Raw genomic sequence first — 16557 nt, 5'->3', positions numbered from 1 at the left:
CCACCGATTTCGTTCTGAGCCGAGGTGCGATCTCATAGGAGACACCCTCAGGACGAACTTTAGTTTTAATTTAGTTTCAATTTAGAGCCCCGCGCTCAACCTCAGGGCACGTTATGCGCATGACGTCACACCACAAGTATTTACTTAATGTATAATTAGGGGACATTAGTTCTCGCCCGAAAGACAGGTGACGCTGTGAAGGCCAGTAGGGCCAACACAACACACAAAAAAAAAAAAAAACGTACAGGCGCAGTTGGTGAAGTTTGATCGGCTCGAGAAGGCAGCGCACCCGGCGTGGCACGGCGAGAAGTACGTGAGGCCGTTGTTGCCGCACACGGGCTCCATGTCCGTCTCCGTGCACAGGCAGTTGAAGTTGCACGCCGCCGTCAGGTTCACCTTGAACGGCTCCAGGTTGCTGCCACAAAACGACACTCTTAATAACCATCTTTACCCTTTCTTAGAGGAAATACTGATTCGAATTTGATGAGAACAATCAGGTATTCAAGTGACAACTACCGCCAACGATTTCTCAATAATATTTCCTTTGTTCTTCAAATAGACAAATGTCATCTTAGTCTACCCGTGACCACGAACACTGCAAAGTGCTCGAAACGTCGGGATGTTTAAAAATAATTAATATACGCGATTCATCCGTTATAATTAGTTTTATTTAAATGTGTAATAATCGCGAAAATTTAAGACAACATTAGGTTTTTCTCGTTCTTTTAGTATAAATATCATACAAAATGACCCAGCCGTTATGTAGACAATTTAATATTTAGTTTAAAAAAGACCTATTTTCCCAATTTTTTTGGCAATATTTGGTCAACTTTATAAAAAAATCAAACAACACAAAGTTTTTCTCATATTCTCTAGTTTACTTGTACATTTTTTTTATAGGAAATGTATTAAAGAATTCGTCTACAAACTTCCTTTAAGAGAGCGTATTTTTTGAGTTTGGAGCGTTGTAATCCCCTTAAGAAACCAAACACTTCGTGAACCGTACCTGTTATTAGTGTAGGGTATGGTCGTTCCCGCCATTTTGATGTTGTCACAGCCGAGGAAGAATAGGAGTGCGTAACATGACAAGCATATGGTGTTCGAGATGAGGACGAACTGCACGGCGCCCTTCGGCCGGAGTTCCAGCCGCTTGAGCAGGCAGCCGCCCATGAAGATGCCTATACACGCACCGGGAATGGCGATCGACCCTGGGGACACAACATATGATCAAAAATCGTCTTCTATGCTAAACTTTGCTATGTGGCTGGCATGGTGAATCTGAAATGGATTTTAAGAAAATCTTACGAAAGCTAACCTGTGAAAACACTAGCTTGACTTTTGCCGAGACTGAATTGTGTTTCGAGGTATTTTGGCAGGAATACGACGAAACCGGACACGATCATGAGCTCCATGCACGCACCCAAACAAGTAACGACGTATACGGGGTTCTTGAGGAGACGCCACATCGATACGGGGATATCTGGAATTAAAAATCATTCATAGAAAATTATTTGATAATAATGTGGTCTTGTAGAGCATATTCCAAAATTGAATTCACAAGATTTAAAATTAGTCGGGATCGTGAAAAATTTATGGCATTCTTTGTGCATTTTAGAAGAAATTGAATTTTTAATGTCAGTGAAGTTATTACTGAAGCATTAAAAAGTTTATATGAATAGTTAAGTGGACCAGTGTTGTATTATAAATAAAGATATATATGGCTGATAATCAAGACCTGTTTGTACGAGTGTACTATATGCATAATACAGCAGAGCTATTAGCAAATCGCATGGAATATGTTAATAAGTTAAGGTAAGTAATTAGTTTATTTTTTACTATTTCTTCGACTGAAATAGTCACTACGTCATTAAAAAAAATGTTGACTTAGATTGCTTTGCGAAACGGCATGCTAAAGATTAATGCTATGTATTACTTTCCGATACATGTAAAGGGATAATTTTATTGCTGGTTCTTCTCGGTAGACTATATTCCGAATATAGCTTCCAGAGCTAAACGATTAATAATCTTCTGAATCGAAAAGTTATTTGAAAGTAAGTATATACTTATTATTTTATGGACATGTCACATATAACAAAACAATATCTATCCCACTTTCAATACATTATATATCATTTATTTGAAATTTATAATAACCTTTTCTGCTTGAAATATAAATAAGACATTTTCCAATTTTCAGCATTCTAGAGATTATTTTCAGTAATTTTGTCTGTACGTTGAATTGGCAGTCAGAACAAACGATTATACAACTATAGAAGTATATAACTTGAATGATATTCTTAACTAACCTTTAATATCTTTTCCGTATCCAGTATCCTTTATATCGGTTTGCGGTTTGGGCGGTGTTTTCGCAGTCGAAGAGCCGCTTGCTGCGGCTGCTTTTTCAACTAGTCTAATTTTTTCTTTTTCACGTACCAAAACTTTAGGAAACGAGAAAAACGGTATTGCGACGAGAATTAGGAGGAGGCCACATAGCAGGAACCCACCCCACCACATTCCGACCCAACGGTGGTCGCCTGGATCTAAAACAGACATAACACCATGTTACATAAAAAACTGTTCATTGTATCACTTCAATATAATATCAGATCATATAACCTAACATCAGATTCTAAACAGTCGTTTGATATTGTTTTTATAGTAAGCTCTTAATATTGTGAGTACACCAGATTTCATGGGTCCCGGGTTTGATTCCCGGCCGAGTCGATGCATAAAAAGATCATATGGAATATGATCCGAATCTTCTCCTAAAGAGGAGCCTTAGCCCAGCAGTCGTAAATGTACAGGTTATTCGTATTTCAAAATTATTGTTTTGATGATAATTATGTTAGACGATACATGCGTACTCAACTTACCTATAGATATAATAGCACCAGAGAATGAATCCATATGGAATGATAGCAAATATGCGCCGAGTAGAAATCCAAGAACTGGACCGAAAGCAGCCATGCTGTACATGCATCCTGCAAAATACAACTTAATTAATGAAACGATTAAATACATCTTAGTCTATCGCTATTCATCACAACTTAGTATTGTAATGTTCCATTTTCTAGGTAGATAATTTGAGGAATTTCTATTTCGCATTTTGTCCTTATATGAGACAACATCACATACATTACTCTGATCCCAATGTAAGTGGCTCAAGCACTTGTGTTATAGAAGCTGTTATAAAAAAAGGTAGAAGTTAGCCAGTGTAAAATAAGCTCAAGGGACATAACTTTTAAGTTTCAAAGATTGGTGAAACATTGGTGACGTAATTTGTTGTCTATGGGTTATTGTGATCACTTGCCACTATGTGGCCCATTTGCCAGTCCATCTAACTATTATAAATGTAATTCCTATAAATTTGAAACGACCATATATCTAATTTGAATTTGTTTTATTAGCGAAAGTATGTTCTTATACGCGAAGATATTACGTAATTTGTTACGACATTGAGTAATACTTTTGATGATATCACTTAAGCTCGCTATTAAAATTTTAAATCTTCAAAAGTATTTTTATAGCGGTAATCATATTAAGGCTAATCTAACGTATCCATTCAAAGGCTTGTGATGACAAGTAAAAGGCTGCGTGCGGTAATACTCGTCTACCGATATTGCGGACCAAAAGTAGGTCACTCTAGATCTGCGGTCCGCAAATGGTGCAAATGGTACGGATTTCGCGGTTACTTATAACCTACGATACTGTAATATGAACTCGTTCACATCGTATGCACCTTATCTATTTTATTCATACTTGTGTTCGCATTCTAATTTATTATAGAAAATTTAATAATATTATATTGATAACTATATTATAACAAATAAAGGCGAAAGTTTATGAAATGTTTTGTCTTTGTCTATTCGCACGGAAAGAGGGAGATAGCATAAATGTTTAATTATGTCAAAATATAACCACTATTTCAGATAAGAATTTGAACAGTGATATTAATTAAAAATAAAAGCGTTGATTATAAGCTATTTTAAAAATAAAAATATAAGTTTAATATCGAGAAAATGATTCAAAGCGAGAACCCTTGAAGTCAGACTTGCTGTACCTGCGGAAAATATTACGTCGGAGAAAAGGAGCTTTACCGAAGATTAACCTTTTTTCGATATTTCACTAGCACAGAAATTTCTTAAAATATATTTATATATCAGAAATATATCGGTAATAATCTCATAATCCTAAATATCTTGATGGATACATAGCTTTTGATTTTACGTAATAAGAATTTGTTAATGGAAATATATTTCTTTAAACATGTTGTGTTATCATATATAAATGAAATAACACGACAGCTAAAAATGAATAATTCATCAGAAAAATAACCATTCCCAATGGCAATGCGAAAATGGTGTCTATCAGACACGGAAGTTTTATTTTGATTAAATTGTTTGGTATGAGTGGCAAGTCGGCTATGGACGGGTCAAGGGCGTCGTATCACGTAGGGTTCGTTATCGAGGTAACAGCGTGCCTCTGCCAACTGTTTCAAATTTACCTTCTTCGAGCATGCGATAATGATAATCTATTTCGCTATTGGCAAAACAACTTTCATATTGAATCGCTTTATAGGCCGAATAAGCTGACTTTCGCATGCATAGCGGTATAACCTTAACATTTCGCTAAAACACGATTCAAGCAACGTTAAAAGATATTGAAATACATTTTTAAATTTAGAGCGTTTTTTTAACAATACATTTACAACGTTATATTGATAAAATTAATTGTAGTAAATTAATTAAATTAACGGACACTTTTGATAAAAAAATATCACGTGACATTATGTTATGGTATGTACTTTTTCGTGTTTTTTTATGAGAAGATCAACCATAAGTAGATACGAATATGTGCGGGGTTCAGACTAGTACATATTCAAGTCTATGTCGAAGAGTTCGTTGAACTGTGCCGTGTCTGCACAGTTTGGTTTATGAGTGCGGTTACGAGCAACGCGCCATTTGGTCGTCACAATAAGACGTGTAATAGCAAAAAGGTCGATGGAGGACGTGTGGCGTTTACACAAGCTAACCAGCCATTCAGAACTTTCATATTGAGATAGAAAACAACGATAGACAGATACGATACTGCTTGTCACATGTGTGGAGCTTTGCAAGAAGATAACATTGGTCATTGGAAATAACAGTTAGATATACTGATAAATTTTTGCATCAATAGTTGGTATACATAAATTAAAATAGCAAAAATGTAACATTATAAGAGTATTACAAGAATATAATAGATCGGAATTTTTTAAAAAGTAATTTAAAGTCGCTTTCTCTTTTGATACAATAACAGTTAATCGAAATAACTCACCAATATACATGCTAGACGATTCCGGTCGAACGTGGTCGTCCACGTAAGTAGTACCGAGTGTTAGAAGAGGAGATCCTCCGCACCCCAGCAGCAGTTGTGCGACCACGAACACCATAACAGGCATAAACGTACTCGGCGAACTCTGTTGACAATTAATAGATTATTTGTATCACGTCGTCACGTCGAGCAGAGATGGCCCAGTGGTTAGAGTGCGTGCATCTTAACCGATGATTGCGGGTTCAAACCCAGGCAAGCACCGCTGATTCATGTGCTTAATTTGTCTTTATAATTCATCTCGTGCTCAGCGGTGAAGGAAAACATCGTGAGGAAACCTGCATGTGACAAATTTCATAGAATTTCTGCCACATGTGTATTCCACCAACCCGCATTGGAACAGCGTGGTGGAATATGTTCCAAACCTTCTCCTTACAGGGAGAGGAGGCCTTTAGCTCAGCAGTGGGAATTTACAGGCTGTTGTTGTTGTATCACGTCAGAAATTACTAGAAAATGTGAATTTTCAAGTACCGCTGAGTTTTCAAGTGTATTGTCTTTATAACTCATTGCGTGTTCAGTGGTCAAGGAAAACATTTAGGAAATATGCATTATAAGTAGGAATTCTTGCGCAAGTATTCTACCAAACCATTGTGTTAGGGTAAAACTCATCCCAAAAGTTTAAGCCTTTTCTACTTGAGATGATTCCTTTGTCCAGCTATGAGCTATTTATATACTTAAAGCAATATACAAGGCATTTAAAATTGTATCACGAAAATGTACTTCCAAGTATTAATTATTTAGTATTTTAATTTGTAGGACTTATAAATTTTGACTAGTAGGAACTTTACGGCTAGCCTTACTGACGCCAATTACTCTTGCGATTAATTAGTTCTCTGACACTATACTGGTGAATGAGGGCTTCATGCGTCCAATTGATGGATGCACCTAATGAAAATACCCATAGTTTAAACGACAACCACGAGATTAAATAGTTCTCAACCTTACTTAGACAGCGCTACAGGTAATAGAACTCTCCAATGTGTGTTTACAATTAATCTCGCCCTGGGCGTTAGAGGATGATACACTGAGGAATTCTGCATGTTTTTGATATGAAACAATTTATATCCCTAACCGTGAATACCGTAAACTTCAAACCTTTAACAAAGAGGAACTCTTGCTTTCCATATCAGAATTCTGACTTCAAAATACAATTTTTTTATTTATAACTCATCGATTAACGATAAATCCTACACTGTTTTTAATCTTCGGAAACATATCAATTTAAACTTTTACCAATTAATTTTAATGTATTAAACTATTAATTACTGTTCCATTTGAACGAGTCATTTCAGAGGGATTCGATAAAACCGTGACGTCAAATCTATAAATTGTAACATACTGATTAAAATAATTAACAATTTTAAATATCAATGTTTGTGTGGCAATTGTTTATTATTGTATCATGCTCGGATGGATAAGTAATATGTATTAAAATAGATTGTATTATAAATTCGGAAATAATAATTTACATAAGCGATGAATCACTTATCTGTCAGACTAATTCGCTTGTATGGGTATTGGTAACTGAATGAATTATGCAATCCTATTAAATTGATTTTTTTCTGTACCTTGATGACTGTCATTAATATCGATTCTTGGTATATTATAAATTCAATCTTTTGAAACGTAGTCATGTCATGTGAAAGCGGTTTAATAGGACTTACATAGGTTTTCACTATACAGGTATAGTACGACACAAATTAGATGTAGCATCGGAAAATGCAATGGAATGAAAATAAAACCGATTACTGCCGATTTACACAACCAATAGAAATAGCTCCCTATCGCGCCATTCGACGCTATTCGTCGCTATAGATTATCGCGTCAGAGAAAGCAAGTGCATGTAAATCGACGTGTAAAATTGACGAATATATTAGGTCATCTGAAATTACAAGATATTACGTTTGTGCAAAGATCATATTCGCATGAGAAATAAATATTGATAATTTGGCGTAGCGTACTAAATTCGGATGTGATCGGTTTTACGAATTTTGCCGATGCGACATCTAAGTTGTGTCGTACTATAGTAAGTTATAAAATATGAGGTTGCACGTACTTTGATACAATTGTCCGGCCTCAGGTTGCTGGGCGGCAGGCCCTGCGAGAGCCTCCCAAGGCCGCCCATGTCTTGCTCCAGAGCCCGAGGTAGCCGGCAGATGTTATCATCGGATTTATTGTTAGCCATCATTTCGCTGTTCGCTTCCGCAATAAAATGCGGCACAACAAACACCAAAGAGCCGATACCCATTATAACGGCACCTAAAACGTTAAATTACATAAACATCCTCTTAGTATATCATGAAGTTTGGATCAAAAAAATCGTAACAATTCTTACCGACTGCTATCCAGACTGGAATATGTCTCCTACTCCCGAGATAGGAGACGAAGATGACAGTGATAACGTTGCCGATCTCGTAGCTGCTCGCTATGAGCCCCGAGAGGCTGGAAGGTATTTCAAAGCGTTTTTCGATTGTTGTGATCACAGAATTAATATAACCCGAACTTAGTGCTTGCTGCAGCGTCACTAGGAACGAAAGGAAAAACACGAACACCTGAAAAAATAATAAATGTTTATTCTGAGCGGCGTGCTCGAGCGAGAGCGAAGAGTTATGGTATTAGTGTTGGCCTTACTTTAATACTAGAAAACTTCTGAATAAAAAGCGGTCTCCACGACAGGATTCCGCAGTCTCTTATGTCATGAGGAATGTCTAATATTTCTGGAAACAATTGATGTGGTTTCTCCTTTTCTTTTTCGCGTTCCCGATCTCTGAAAATAAATGGTACATTTTAGAATTCCTTTTCAGAAGTTTTCATCATCAATCATGTTTACTAAACAATTAATTAAAAAGGTTTTAAATTCCAGTTTATATATTACCTGTCGCATATACCAGCTGAGGGATTTCTGCTGTGACACTTGGTGGATTCCCGGGGCGGGTGCGCCGGGTGCGGCGGCGCGCTCGGCCCCGCTGCGTCGCCGGCCTCCGCGCATCCGGACTCCGCGTACAGTCCCGTCATCGCGTACATTGACTCTTGTCTCCTGAGACAGCGATTAATCATTATTATTTTCCAAAGTCGTTCAAAACCTATCCCCACATTCACTAGAAAAAGTAAATATTAATGTTAACATATTTTTTAGTTTTTGCCAATTTCTTGCTTACCCTTTTTATCTGCACTATTAATTATTTTTGTTTCGTAAAAGGTTTGGTTTTTTAAATCAATATTTATAATTTTCTTAACTACTTGTGATATGTTATTCCCTTTTTTAAATAAATTAAAAATTTATGACAGGTAAAAATTAAGACAGCTGCTTAAAATACGGTTAAAATTTATTTAAAAGTAATAAATTTAAAATCGTAACATAAATAGTTGATAACAGGAAACACATAAAAGAAAAATAGAACAGCAACGAAAACTAATATGTAGGTATTAAGAGTAAAAAAAATTAACGCCCTATAATTATAAACATGATAAAATAAATCAATAAGATAGTGACGTTACACGGACAGTATACGTGTATAAATAAACGCAGCGCTACCTTTTAACCAGTAAACGGCTCTCAGCTGTTACATCCGACATATTGTCGACGCGAATAACAAAAACAAAAGAAAACCGCAACGTCTAAACCTCAATATGTTAAACAAGGTGAAACTTCGAAATGACCGCAATGACGTACACTGATCAGGACAGCACCAAACTAACGCGACCGACTATTTCGCGACACATATTAATAAACCTCCCTTTTGGGTGTTTTATGTGTTCTTCGGTTACATGTTACGAAGATGACTAAACCCAAAGCTTTGTTTGATATCACGTTAGAGCGATTACACGCAAATGTGGGCCAGATGTCGCAAACTGAACAATATCTGATAATAGCGTGTCAGTGTTATCTGTAACAAGATCGGCGGATGTGAGCAATGTTTATTAATCAAAAATTTACGTTCAAATTTCGATCAATTTATTGTAATATACCATATGAATATTACTAATACACGATGTGCTCTGATAAGTGTTATTGGTTCGGTTTGTCACTTAAATAGCATTTGGTGATTATTGCTTATCAATCATACTAATATTGGTGAGAAAATGACTCAATAATATTTTCTTTCTGAGTATGCAAAACAATCATTTTGTTTATATGCCGTATAATTGATAAACCGAAAATTCCGACAACGTAGTCGAAGAGCTCTTTCGTGGCGAAAGTTCGCGAAACTATAGCAGATAGGTTAATTAAAACTTTATATGGGGGAGTTGTACATCTCCGAATTTTATCCAGCGAAGACTAAACAGTATTATATTTATACATTTCACTATACGTAGTACACACATTCATATACATATACACGTAAAAGAGTTATTAATTAAAAAGTAATACAAATAAAAATAGTGTCTCAATCATAATAACAAATGATTTTATTTTTAATTAAATTTACATTTTTTTCGTAGTGTATTAAAAGAATGTAATATCTTAGTACAAAAAGATATTTAAAAATTGCGCAGGGATGACGCTCGCTGCGGTACGGACATTTGACGCAGGATTATGATTGATTGGAAAATGTAATATTTTTGTATATTTTAGAAATAAAATATACAAAAATAGTAGAAAGATTCAATATCTGTACGAAGTCGGTTCGCTGTTCTTTTATAAACTTACCAACTGATTAGTCATCGACTAGTCACATATGCGACATTTTTAATTTACTGAATGTCATATTATCTACGTTTAAAACTAATTAACTACAGGTTTCATTTGAATGTATTATACGTATTTGAAAAATTGTTTTGTTAATAATTTAAAAAGAAATATCCTTCCTGGCTATCAATGAATAGCATTTATTGAACTACATACATGATTACGAGACAAGAATTTCGTTTCGTAATGTTGAGACTAGAGTCGTACTACGACGCGCTGCACCTCTCAATCTTCAACTTACAATCAACTCGTTCGCCTTCATTTCTATCTTGGCTAGTTTTTCGTTACTTATATTTTTAGATCAATGGGTGCACAATGGAGTTCTTTATAATGTATTTGTTTACAAATTTCCTTGGACGAAGCAACGTCTGGTATTATTGTCTTTTGTTATATTTTTAACTAATAGTCGCCCGCGGTTTTGCCCGCGTTTTAGGGTGTTGGTTGTTATGTATCAGGCAAAAGAGTAACCCACGTCCTTTGTTGGAGTTCAAGTTTGCTTCAAATTTCAGCGAAAGAGCGACGGACTGACAGGGTTACTTTTACATTTATAATATTAGTATAGATAATCAAACATACATTCAGTGGAAAAGTATATTTTAGATATCTGCGAGTATTGAAATAAAACTAGTTTTAACGGATTTAAATCGCGTATATTAATTATTTTTATCATTCCGACGTTTCGAGCACTTTACAGCGTTCCTGGTCACGGCTAGGCTGAGGTGACATTTGTCTATTTGAAGTACAAAAGAATATTATTTACAAATACCGCAACCGAAATCGTTGGCGGTAGTTGTAAATAATACTTACTACTACTACGTTAAAACCAGTTTTATTTTAATGTGTTATAATCGCGAAAATCTAAGACAATATCTGCGAGTAATTCTAGTACGTGTACGAATATGAACAGAAGATATATAAATACGTGAAGAGAAATTTTTACCCCTTTTACAGCATATTGTGCACACGAAGCATTGTGATATTTGGCTTGCTTAAAGTTACATGGAGGAATGAAGATAACTAAAATTTATACACGATACGTGTTAATAATATAATATTTACTAATATTATAAATTCGAATGGCAGAAGAAGGGATTTAGATGAAATTGGGTGTGGAAGTACTTTGTGTTTCGAAGAGTAATATGTGCTATAAATAGGTAAAGCTATATAAAATTCGGCGGCATTATAAAAGCTGCAGGGTCAGCTAGTACATTATATACTAGTAGTAGTATGAAAAAAATACAAATTACGGTCGAATTTCCTGCGATGGACGACCACTAGTTTAATTAAAACCGTGTAAGTTGATGCGTTCAGGTTCCGCATAGGGATCATTTTATATGAAATTTATAATTGTAATTTTTTTATAAGATCTCGAGGCGCTCATTAAAAGGCTGTTGAACTAACTGTGCGTGTATCCGAATTCATTTAAGTTGTTATACCTGTCCGATACCCTTTAATATGTATCTTTATTAAGGGGACTACATGAGCTAAATGCAAGTTTTAAAATGCCAAAAAGTATATAATCCAATGCAATAAACCAAATGAAAAAAATATATGTTAATCTTCAGGATAGATGCTAGTTATTAATTGTGTTGAAAACATGATGTAATTAATTTGGTACGATAGAAAAAAATCGCAAAGTTACCTCTAAAAAAGTCTTTTTTTGTTTTTTAACTACACTTATATACCTTCAATAATTTTGGTCTTTTGTCAGATTATTCTACAAACAATATACTAAAAATTTATTATCTTAATTATTTAGTAAAATCAATAGATTTTTTTTAAATCAGATTTTCTTATTTTCGACCAAAATGCGTAAGCATGTGTGCGTGAGCGCCTCGTACAGACACTGCCGGCCGAGGCCTGTTGCTATACAGACGTGTCGCTCTTTTCACCGCATCGTTGCGAATAAAATCTCGTAGATTTTATTTTTGTGTAATTTTAATTGTAAATGAATTGTCGAATATTATTCTTTTATGTAAATAAATATATTAAGTTATATTTTTTATAAAGTTTAATTTTGTAAACATGGGAAATAAAGTACAATCTGTGAAGAAAACTAAAAAACGTTCATATAAATTAAAATTAAAGCCGAACATATGAAAGATAATATGAAAAGGTAAAGTAAAGTAAAAAAGTAAAGTATTAGTTTGCATAGAATCAGATTTTTCGACAGATTTTTACAGTCACCATGGAGTATTTGGTCAATGTAAGCAAGTCCAAGAAGAATGTGCGGGTTCGATCCCCGCACTCTGAACTAAAATTTTATTATTTTTAAAGGACTATATTTAAATATATATGTATATATATATATATATATATATATATATATATATATATATATATATATATATATATATATATATATACTATAATTATTAAAATGTAATTCCTAACAACTATGCATTTATTTTTTCAGAATTAAGAAAATCGAAAAAAATAACACGGAAGCTATTTCTATTACGTTAGAGTTTAATTTTATCATTTTTATCATTAAGGGGACTACATGAGCTAAATGCAAGTTTTAAAATGCCAAAAAGTATATAATCCAATGCAATAAACCAAATGAAAAAAATATATGTTAATCTTCAGGATAGATGCTAGTTATTAATTGTGTTGAAAACATGATGTAATTAATTTGGTACGATAGAAAAAAATCGCAAAGTTACCTCTAAAAAAGTCTTTTTTTGTTTTTTAACTACACTTATATACCTTCAATAATTTTGGTCTTTTGTCAGATTATTCTACAAACAATATACTAAAAATTTATTATCTTAATTATTTAGTAAAATCAATAGATTTTTTTTAAATCAGATTTTCTTATTTTCGACCAAAATGCGTAAGCATGTGTGCGTGAGCGCCTCGTACAGACACTGCCGGCCGAGGCCTGTTGCTATACAGACGTGTCGCTCTTTTCACCGCATCGTTGCGAATAAAATCTCGTAGATTTTATTTTTGTGTAATTTTAATTGTAAATGAATTGTCGAATATTATTCTTTTATGTAAATAAATATATTAAGTTATATTTTTTATAAAGTTTAATTTTGTAAACATGGGAAATAAAGTACAATCTGTGAAGAAAACTAAAAAACGTTCATATAAATTAAAATTAAAGCCGAACATATGAAAGATAATATGAAAAGGTAAAGTAAAGTAAAAAAGTAAAGTATTAGTTCGCATAGAATCAGATTTTTCGACAGATTTTTACAGTCACCATGGAGTATTTGGTCAATGTAAGCAAGTCCAAGAAGAATGTGCGGGTTCGATCCCCGCACTCTGAACTAAAATTTTATTATTTTTAAAGGACTATATTTAAATATATATATATACTATAATTATTAAAATGTAATTCCTAACAACTATGCATTTATTTTTTCAGAATTAAGAAAATCGAAAAAAATAACACGGAAGCTATTTCTATTACGTTAGAGTTTAATTTTATCAATTTTGTTTATAATAGGAAATATAGTTATGTATGGATGAAATTTAATAATAAAAAAATAAAATAAATACAAATTAGCACATCACATGAATATTTAGTGGTGCTTGCCTGGGTTTGAACCCGCAATAAGATGCGCGCGTTCTACCCACTGGGCCATCTTGAAATATGTAATTGTTGTGAACCAAAGAAGTAAAATATTTAGAAGTGTCATATACGTAATTCAATATTTTTTAAAGATTGGAAATAGTATCGATTGAAAAATTTTAGCTCGTAGCTTCAGTGAAAGTGGGTGAAATATTGATTGCAAGTATCCAAGATATTTTAATAACGAACGACGACGAACGAATAATTAAAAAAAATATTTTAATAAAAAAACTGATTTTAAACGAAATTTATTTGTTTTTTTGTTAAACCAAAAATAAATAAAAATATTTGAATTTAATTGAATCAGTTTTATTTCAAATATCTGTCAAAAACAATACAAATAATTCTAATATCCAAACAATTTTTATGAGATTTATGACTAAACCCACTGTGATTGACCGAGTTAACCAATAATTCTACTAAACCGACTTGACGATATTATTTTTATAGTAACTTTTTGATGCTGACTTTTTTAACTTAATTTTTTTTCTTTGTGTACCGATATTAGTAAAACGAACAAACTCTACGCTTTTTGTCAATGTACAAATTACGAACAGTTCCAATTTTATTTAATAAATCGCTTAACAAACTTACAAAATTTAAAAATAGGTACGATTTAATATTAATATTACAACTAATTGAATTGATACAGTAAAAATTAAAGAAAAAAATGTTTAAATTAACTATTTTTTGTACATAAAATAATAATAATTTAAGTTTAATTAATTCAGTTTAATTTTATCATAATTTTTTAAATGACACAAAGAAATTAAAACAATTCTGTTGTCCTGTCTATTTTTATGAAATCTATGATTGATAGAATTGATAGAATTGACTTCGCTTCGCTTTCGCTCGGCGCGGCGCGCGGCGGTTCGGCGCCATCTATTGGAATATTCAGGCGTAACCTCGCCGCCTCGCTAAGCGTAGTGCGCGCGGGGACATGCCGTTTTTGTCGTTAGTGTAAGTGTGTGCGCGTGATTCTCAAGGGCAATTAGCTCCTGTAGTCCCCTTAATATTATATATGCGAAAGTGATACTTAACTTAATGAAATTCGGTATGTAGCAATCTTGAACTCCTGGAAGGACATGGTACTTTTAATGCCTAAGACTCAGGTCTTGACCTCAAAAACGGTGCTATGGGAGCTATATAGATAGATATCACAGTAGTTTTAGTTGCTGTTATTCGTTCAATTTTATGTTGTTTCTTCATTAACAAATAAAAAATAGTCACACTTACATTTTTTTAGTTTTATTATCAAAATGTAATTTATTTTATGTCAAAGTGTACATAAACAAATATGACTAAAACTATATAAAACTTACTTTATCGTACAAGTTTATGTACGCGATATTAATATATATGATAAAAACGATCGTCGAATGTTTGATTAAGTGTATATTGTGGTAATTATTTAAATAATATAAATTTTACGTACAATTGATAAGCGGCCTTGTCAATTGTTCGTCCACATATCATTTCCTATCATTACTTATATTTTATTTGACTATTTAATTATAATAATATGCCTATTAAAATCATACGCTACACTACTGGAACGGAAAAACAGTTATTTAGATTTCAACAAGGTATACAATTAAAATACAAAGTCTACATTTAATTCAAAATTTATAGTGAATTGTTGTCGTTGTTTTATTTAAATTGTGATATTATTACACTAGAGTCATGATACATTCACTGTTATGAAGGACAACAAATACAAAGTATTTTTAATAGCAGAAGTTGATATATTTTCACCCTTGATAAACGTTACTGCTGTCGCTACATACTGTTATTATTGTTCCAACCGTACCTACTCATTTCTATATTAAAACTTAAAATTTATTAACTATAGCGTTATTACCTATTTCTTTAACACTTTTAAAATTATGCAAAAGATATCTTTATTATTGTCAAATAACAGATTCGATACATAAATTTACGTATATGTACAAGAATTTAATTAGACGTTACAAAGCGTCAAAACCGATCGACAAGAAAAATGTAAATATCATCTCAGATAATTTTAAATATGGAAGAATATTTAAATCGATATGTTTACACAATATAATCGCTATTGTCCGTACGTATGAATCGTATCACGATGCAAACAGTGACGCAAGGAAAAGAAACTATAAGTTAATACTATTAGGAAATCTGTGAAACTAGAATTGCAATGCGGATGTTAAACGATTAGTGTCGGCCGTTTGATGTTTATAAATTATTTATTTATAATATTAAGCACCATCGGTTTACCTATTTTATTTCAATTAAACAATGATGTTTTATTCTTTCGAATGTCAAGCCAATGATGTCAGAAAAAGAATTTGTCTTCAAAATATGCTAAACAACGATTATAAGGCTGCATAGATTTATACCTTTGAGTGTATCAATAAAAAATAACAAAAGTTTTTTAAAGCATACAATAACGAAAGTGTTATCCTTTCAGTTTTTGTCAGTCACGATATAAACTATAAAAAATATATTTTACATGTATATTCTTGTTAGTGAAAAAGCGGTCACTGCACTTTTAAAAATTAAATTTATGGACGAGATAAAAACTATAGAGGTAACTTAATATACGAACTGTATGGTTCCAATAAAATCGTGTTCATTCATAAATATGTATCAGCAAATTTATGGCTGTATTATATTCTTTACTTTAGTCTTTTTAAAATCTTCTTCGGTTTCGAAATATGGAATGTAATACGCTTATATTATATAACTAAGATTATACACATATTAACGATATATATATAACAGTATATGCGTGTTTGTTTGTTTGTTACGCTTTCACGTGTTAACTACTCCAACGGTCACAGCAATACCTATATGGGGAAGTGTTGTAGAAGAAATTAGAGGCCAAAGGATGCAAATAATAATATTTAATAATCGTTGTTTTAACACTATGGTATAT

General features: G+C 32.9%; 1 protein-coding gene across 2 annotated transcripts in view; it reads right to left on the bottom strand.

Moving 5' to 3' along the window:
* LOC124532154 (solute carrier organic anion transporter family member 5A1) overlaps nucleotides 1-16557 on the bottom strand; it is a 44803-nt gene that overhangs the window by 4370 nt on the left and 23876 nt on the right. For both annotated transcript variants that reach the window (XM_047106888.1, XM_047106880.1), the window contains 10 exons: nucleotides 8246-8407; nucleotides 8002-8137; nucleotides 7706-7922; nucleotides 7427-7629; nucleotides 5317-5458; nucleotides 2874-2981; nucleotides 2307-2540; nucleotides 1316-1480; nucleotides 1007-1208; nucleotides 246-415 (listed from right to left, as the gene is read on the bottom strand). In XM_047106888.1, coding sequence (XP_046962844.1) covers nucleotides 246-415; nucleotides 1007-1208; nucleotides 1316-1480; nucleotides 2307-2540; nucleotides 2874-2981; nucleotides 5317-5458; nucleotides 7427-7629; nucleotides 7706-7922; nucleotides 8002-8137; nucleotides 8246-8407 — 1739 coding nt within the window. The remainder of the gene's footprint in view (nucleotides 1-245; nucleotides 416-1006; nucleotides 1209-1315; nucleotides 1481-2306; nucleotides 2541-2873; nucleotides 2982-5316; nucleotides 5459-7426; nucleotides 7630-7705; nucleotides 7923-8001; nucleotides 8138-8245; nucleotides 8408-16557) is intronic.

Source organism: Vanessa cardui, chromosome 1, assembly GCF_905220365.1.
Source record: "Vanessa cardui chromosome 1, ilVanCard2.1, whole genome shotgun sequence".
NCBI lineage: Eukaryota > Metazoa > Arthropoda > Insecta > Lepidoptera > Nymphalidae > Vanessa > Vanessa cardui.
The sequence above is the reverse complement of the archived record's forward strand: the minus strand, read 5'-3'. Positions and strand labels throughout refer to the sequence as shown.